Source organism: Vanessa tameamea, chromosome 8 (assembly GCF_037043105.1).
Source record: "Vanessa tameamea isolate UH-Manoa-2023 chromosome 8, ilVanTame1 primary haplotype, whole genome shotgun sequence".
Lineage (NCBI taxonomy): Eukaryota > Metazoa > Arthropoda > Insecta > Lepidoptera > Nymphalidae > Vanessa > Vanessa tameamea.
Window position 1 is genome coordinate 6,512,983 of NC_087316.1, and position 8,053 is coordinate 6,521,035.

The 8,053-nt window shown below is 29.7% G+C and overlaps 1 protein-coding gene across 1 annotated transcript; it reads right to left on the bottom strand.

Annotated features, from left to right (window-relative positions):
• Positions 1-3,227: 3,227 nt before the first annotated feature.
• Positions 3,228-7,626, bottom strand: LOC113399971 (TAR DNA-binding protein 43-like). The gene has a single exon (XM_064215499.1). The coding sequence runs from the start codon at positions 7,450-7,452 to the stop codon at positions 6,217-6,219; it is 1,236 nt and encodes a 411-aa protein (XP_064071569.1). The 5' UTR covers positions 7,453-7,626; the 3' UTR covers positions 3,228-6,216.
• Positions 7,627-8,053: the final 427 nt, after the last annotated feature.

Here is an 8,053-nt window from a genome sequence, read left to right on the forward strand (position 1 = left end):
CGTCGTTTCTTCATTAGCCCTAAAGTCTTTTCCGAAAGTTTGGACTTTCTACCCTTACGCTGCAGGCTAAAAAATCTAGTGCCTTTTTCCCTGAGAATTCGAACTACATTATCGAGGTTCTGGTTTACGTCTGTTGTGGTTTTCACGGCAGCGAGTCTTGTTTTTTAAAAAAAAATCGTGCATAGTCGTTTACGATGCTTTATTCTCAAACCAGCTAAATCTATATAAGTAAAATTTTCAGGAGGCACTTTAAACATCATAATATTTAATGGGGATTGTTTGATATTAAAAAAATACGAAATGCTATTTACGCACGGAATTCTGATAATTCTGGAATTGTTATTTTGCGAATATCGTCGAGAATCGTTTGTTGTCTAACTGAATCGAAAAAATACTTTGCCGGGGTGTGAAATGGAGTTGGCTGGTTTGTGAATTAAAGCATTATTATATTGTAAACAATAAACTGTTGACTGAAAATAGATGTAATTAAACCTCATTGATTAATGAGAATTAGTATATATATCTCATAGAGCAAGAGTGCTTATCTATTATTCTATATCATGTTCATGTCAAAAAAATAAATATTCACTTTTATATTAAAACAAGTATTTAATTCTACTTGTGTACCTAATTAAAATGAATACATTCCATATTAACGACAAAATGAGCACTTTCGATCAAATTACTTTCGAACGCACAGAACACTAAAAACTCGTCGGGTGTAAAAAAAACAAACATTTTTAGCTCTAATGATTTTTATTTATTTAACTAAAATCGTGTATAACCACCGTAGTGCTAGAATTACGTCAGAAAGACGTCTTCGCATTGATTGTACCGCATTGTAGCAAAAATTGTCTCCTCTCATGGACTCCCAAACTTGTTCGACGTGAGTCCTTAAATTTGCGGCGGTTCTTGCTCGCGTACTGTCCCATACCTGAACCATTTTGCCCCACTAATTTTCGATCGGCTTTAGGTCGGGACTATGAGGCAGTATCGAAATTAACTCCAGATCCCTATTACCTTCTAAGTAATTTTGAACAACTCTGCAGTTGTGCACGGAACTGTTATCTTGGACAAACTTAATCCTTTCATGAGGACAAAAAATCATGACTGTTGGGAGCAAAACGTTTTCGAGAATGTTTTTGTATCGGGGGCCATTCATTCTTCCTCCCACCTCTACTAGCTCTCCTGGTCCGTTTTGGTTCATCCATATGTAACTCATAATGCGATACTTACGGATATTCCCAGTTCATTTGAAATATCTGTTACGGAGACAAATTCCCTCTTTAAAAATATAATTCGATGTTTTGTGGTGTCACTGATGCTATATGTAGACATATTTAAGCATGAAACGCTATTAATGCTGCTACTAACTTACTTTAATATTGCACTTGATATTGATATAACTGATAGATAATTGACATGCAATGATAGACTGATAAGAATGACATGTAAACATTACTAGATTGCCTAAAGAGGTTTTCATCTTTGGGAAGCCGTTTATGTCTATAATAAGCTAGTTTATTTTTCTAATGTGTTCCGTATTTTTGAATTCTTAGAATGCTTGGATACCATTGGCGAGATGACTGTAACCATATTTATGGCGGTTTGACTGATACGATCTATATGACATTTAAAACGTCTCGACCTTTTGAGCGAGTAAATTGTTAACAACAATAAGGAAACTTTGTTTGTACCGATGTTATTGACTTTTTGGTTGCGTCTATTTATTTGAATACCCTGAGCGTCTCTAATTATTTGACGCTGACTGTACGACGGGCCTGAAGATTTGCCTCTAAATTCGTCCTTATCGGCAATATGCTGTTATTATATATCCAGATATCTAGAAATGTATCTTTTTACATAATACTATTCTCATTATGTAGATTTTATTTCAGCGGAGATACACCGGGCTCTAGCTGCTTGGAAACATATATATGTTACAGCCATAGTGACCAAATAGCTATTATACGTTATGACCGGTCATTATATATAATAGCAAAATTGACTAGACAGTGTGATAAATTAATCACTTTATCCGGATATCATTCATAACAGCGGGTCAAAGTTAGCCAAAGTAATAAATACAGTCTAATTTACTTTATAACAATGTTAATTAGCGTATAATTATTATCTTTGACAATATTATTTTAATTCTCAAAATAAACATTATAATTATTACTTTTCAAATAACAGTATAATATTGTTACACATATAGTTAGGTATGCTTAAGGCAAATTGAAATACCTATACTTACTTGTTTTATTACATTATAGAAGTCTTCGAAGATATTATATAAAATTGCTGGTTAATGTGATTAGTTCTGTGTCAATTATCACTTTATCTAAATTGAGTAAACATTTTAAATAATGGCTAGATAATATATATAATATCCGAATTTATTACTTTGGCTGTAACATATATATGGTTTTTACAAACAAGTTTAGTTTCTTGGTTTGCTTAATACCTAATTTATTAAATATTTATATATTTTCATATATATATATATGTATATATAAGGTGAGGTGACTATTTTAGAAACTACCTATATTAATGTAAGTACAGGTTGGCACACACATCATCGGACGTAGTCGTGCATATCATTAGATATCTTCTTGCGTTTCAAAAGTGTTTCAGGAGTGGTGGTTCTTAGGAAAAAAAGTATATTATCAACAATTTTTGTAAATCATTACAAAATCTACAGTTTCCTCGCAGTGACTTAATTTTTTTCTCTTAATCAACTGTATTTTTTTCTGGTAAATTAATTTTAGGTTCTTTAGACGTGGTTCATCGTGATATAACAAAATATCAGTCATCTCTACTAAAATAGTTTGAAATTATAGAAATTTTAATGAATACAATAATCTGAAACGGAGTTATCCTTATCCAATTACCAAGTACCTTAAATGAATATTTTTGAAGATATTACAGATTTAAAACGCAGGGACATAGCGGTTTGTATTGTCTAATGACTGAAAAACTGTGAACGTTGTAAGACATTCTGTAATATATTTATTATAAGCAAGCGAAGCCGGGTCGCTAGTAAGTAAAAAAACGTCGAGTGACTAGAAAATGAAAAAGTACCAACTAAGTATAATGGCGGAAAATATATTATTTTTAATAATAGATTTCATTAGCTAAAACCTTAATTTTTTGGACGAATAGGTTGGGAAGCTGATATTTATATATAGAGATAATTTCTAGCGAAATCATGCCATACCATGCCATTGTGTTTTAAGTACTTTATTAAATCAACGCAGACACAAAAACAAATTCAATAGAATCAATGAAACTGGTGGAGACAAAATTCAAAGTAAAAGCTAAAAAAGGAAGCAGTGATGCTTATATTAACACATACATATAGAATATAAATGAATTAAATATATGATCAAAATTTAAGGATATAAATGTTACTACAGTTTGTAATAGATAGAAGACTTACTAAACTAATGAAATCGAAAGTACAATAATTATACATATTAAAAAAAAAAACTTAATAAAAAGTAAACAAATATTTCATTTACAATAAATACAACATACAAAAAACCAATTTTTTTTTCTTTTCGTATCAAATAAACATATTAAATAAGTATATTACACTCCAAAACAGACATTGGCTATTGACATCAATAGGTCATTTAATGTAAGGTATATTACATTAAAAAAACTTATTTATATTGAACATATTTAACGTTATCTACCTATTTATGAAGATAATAATTATCAAAAAGGCGATTTTTTTTTATAAAAATTTGGTATTTGCTTTTATAATTACAGAAGTTTTTTTGCTTACGTTGGGATTAACTTTATTGCATGAAACAAAAAAAAATCTGAATTTCTCTTATTTTATTCAATTCAGATAAATATTATTTATAATTGATTTGATGTAATCAATAATAAGCCGTATACTTTCGATAAATTATATATTACGTAGTTACTACAAAATAAAACAAAAAATAATATTTGCTATCGACTTTTAGCACCGTGTTTGTTTGATCCTATTGAAGTCAGTGGGATTTTAATAATAATGGTATAATGTAAATCATGACTAAGCACACACTTGAAAATGGGTGATCCACGTTTAAAAAACATGTATGTGATAGCACTGTAGCATCAGATTATTTAATGGCAATTATTTACATAAAGTACATATTGCACTTTATGAATTGAACTTAACATGTAAAATTATTGTTTTATATGTTAATATTGGTCAGTGCCAATATATACATTCGATTTGTCATACCATTTCATCTTTTTATTCTATTCTATATGTAATCAAATTGACATTTTAGCTTATAAAATTATATTTTTCCAGGTTATATTCATCAAACATTAAAATCTATTCATATAACAGGCACTAATAAGAACCATATTTGGTCAATTTTAAATAAGTTAATAAAACAAAATCTCTTTAAATAAAAAAAAAACAAATCAAAGAATTATAAATTTAAAAAAACAAAGCATAATTATACAATTTGAAGTATAAATATATTGTTATGGTGAATAGGTACCCATAAATAATGTTGGTTTAGTATTTAATATAATTATCACTTATCAATACAATATTATATGTAAAGATAATATTTTTTTTTTTACTTAAAACAAGTTAAATGAATAAAAAAAATCAATACAAATAAACAATGTTTTTAAAAACTATATAAATAAATCCACTGACTTAAGTCATAGACAATTTTTAAATTTCAAGTGCAGGAATAGTTTAATTAAGTGGTAAGTCTAATTGTTAATGTCTCAATCAACCCGGACAAAATGTTATAATATAGTTAAACAGTGTAATTTCATATTATTTTATGTAATAGTAATTGTAACACTACATTTTCATCTATAACATTTTATTACTGTAAACAATAAACAATCAAAGTTTAAATAAACCATTTATATATTTATTATACACTTTACATGATTTTTAAAGACCAATCATTTATATTTTTTTATTTTAAGGTTCTTTTTTTTTTATTTGTGTTTTATATTTTCACCAAGTTGTAAATATATATTTGTAATGTTATAATCTATTTATTTTATATAATTTATGGAAATTATTTACAGTCTTAAAATTTGTACCAACATCATTACAATCTTCAATTCTACAATTATTTTCACTTTATCATATTGCCAGTGGATTCAGTATATCTACAGCTAGGTACCCATTCTTTGAACAATTCCACATTGCTAAGTCACAAAAATATCTAGCCATTTATTTAGTCAAAAATAGACATTTACCCTCAATTTGCACATATCCTGAGGAAACACACATAATAAATTTATAATAATCAACATTATTTGATAAACAATGATAACAATCAATAGAGCTCTATCATTTACTATACAAGTATGAACCTTCAACAGTCTGTTGTAAAAACATATATCTATTAATGTACAAAGCACAGTACACTTAATCTATGATAGGTACAACTTATTTTTGGGATATATAAAATGTTGGGTAAGAAAATATGACAACACCAATGTATGTATAATATGTAGAATAAAACAAGCTCATATACTTTTGTATAAATTGTTAAATATTTTGAATATGCGACTCAAAATAACATACAAAATATAGCAACAAATTTTTTAAGAGATTATTTTAGTTTTAACAAAACTGTCCCAAATACCAATCTTCAGTTAATCATATCTAAAAGCCATGAAAGTGCCAAATAAAAAATCAAATTATTCGAATTACAGGACAGGAATGAACCAGAACCCAGCAACTAAAAATATATTAAACAACAATAATAAGAAAAATTAAGACTTATAATCACTCTATCGATTTCATTGCTATACAACATGAAGATATTTTAATATTTTCTTTTCTTTAAATTCAAAATGAAGTTGCACTCAAATTAAATATTTTTAAAACATCCTATTGTTGCAAATTTTTAGTTAGTGGGTTAAACAAAGTTAAATGTAAAATTTCTTGAAATTAAAAAGCACACAAACAATTACCTAATAATTGCAAAATAAAGACACTACCTACAGTTTTCAATGTTTCCAACGCTTTACCTATGCAGTTTTAACAGTTATAGTATCAAGAAAACAACAAAACACAAGCAATTCCATAATAAATTAATAACATCATTAGCAAACCACTCTTCACCAACAGAACAACCCATTTGCTTTGTAGATAATGACAAATAATAATTATCTAATTCTTGCTACAATCACAGAGATTATTGTGAGCTTATCAAATCAGACACTGGATCAAACGGAGTGGCCTTGGGATTGATGTCTTTGTCCCCACTGACTAGAAGGTCCCTGTGCAGAATTACCTTGTTGCATCCATGACAGAAAGTTAGGGGGAGCAGGTGGAGCTGAAGATGCTGGTCCTGCAAAGGCACCTTGATCTGAACCTCCAGATGGTATATTGTTAATCAAACCCCAACCAGCTGCTTGATTTAATGCAGCTGCTACTAGTGCCTGATTTACTGGTAAACCACCCATGCCAAGGGGCATACTACCTCCTTGTCCTTGACCTCCACCTCCAGCAACTGCAGTCTGACCATGTTGTCCAGATAGGCCTAAAGCTTGCATGTTAACCATGTCCATATTACGGCTACTCCAAGAGTTGTTATTAGATGCATTATGTGGATGTCCTTCTTCATAATTTCTGCTTGGTAAGTTTCTTTGATTTGATCCACTTTTATTTTGTTTAGGTGATGCATTTGACACATTAACAGACACTCCTTTTATAATGTGGTCTTGACCACAAAGACTTTGTGCGACTTCAGGATCCAAAAAAGTAATGAAACTGAATGCTCTAAAGGGCTTTGGAATAAAAACATCGGTAACTTCACCAAACTGTGAGAAATATTCTCTCAAATCATTAGCTGTTAAGTCTTCAGTGCAACGTCCGACAAAAACCTTGCAAGGCATTGATGTTACTGAACCCTCTTTAGAATTGGGTATCCGTACATCACACCAGCGCCCATCAATCATATGTCTCTGTGCTAATACTCTCATTTGCGATGTGTAAGATGAAAACCGTATGAACGCAAAACCTTTTGACATGCCAGTTTTAGGATCGCGCTTTAATTGTGCCATTAAAACTTCGCCAAATTTCTCAAAGTACTCACGTACAGTTTGCTCAGTAGCTTTCCATGGCAAGCCCAAAACTATTAAATCAGAGCAAAGATTGTCATTTCGTTTACTTTTGATTGAAGAAGTTTCTGAACTTTCACCCGATTTTCGTTTATTTTCCTTCGGAAAGCTACAGATGTACAAGTAATTACCCCAACCTTCTGGAGGAGGGTACAATCTGCCATCTCTTAATCTGATACCTCTAAATGTTTTAGTCTCAGGATGCCGATATTTAAGACCACAACATCCAGGAAATTGCGCAGACACTGTTGTTAACATCAACGTTCCATCTTCTTCGATTGGAAGTTCTATGGGTTCTTCATTTTCATCTTCGGCCACGGGCAAGTACTCGAAGGACATTATTTCTTAATCATGAACTATATTAAATAATATTAGATAAAAACAAACACAGCTAATTCACTTATATTTTAAATCTGTACAACTTATATTTCATATAAATATAAAATACGTCAGCTACGGGTTAGGAACCCATTGCAATTTGATGGTTGACAACATAGTTTAATCAGTAAATTTTGATCTTTCATCACATCTTATCCTCAATAATATCATACAAATTAAAGTATCAAATGGAAATAGTCGCGCTATATCATGAAACTAGACAACTTTCTAAAAGTGACATTTATTTTCGAATGTTACCGTACGATTCATTGTAAGAATTATATAATAATGCAAATAAAATTGCATTCTTAGGTTATTTGAGAAGTGAGAACAACTGCAATATCAAATTCTTTAATATTGTTTCGATATTAATAACTTTAAAATACAGAAATACACTGTACATTACTATAAGAAACATTATGAATGTCGATTATCCATAAGGAAATAGTATAATAACATTTATTTCTAAGTAGATATTGAGCATACATATATTTCTTAATGCTAATATATTTTAATAAATAAGGAGATGTTTGTTTTAGATTACCTATTAAAAAAATAATTA

Excerpts from the sequence above, each read along its gene's own strand:
- LOC113399971 (XM_064215499.1), bottom strand. The coding sequence starts at position 7,452 with ATGTCCTTCGAGTACTTGCCCGTGGCCGAAGATGAAAATGAAGAACCC.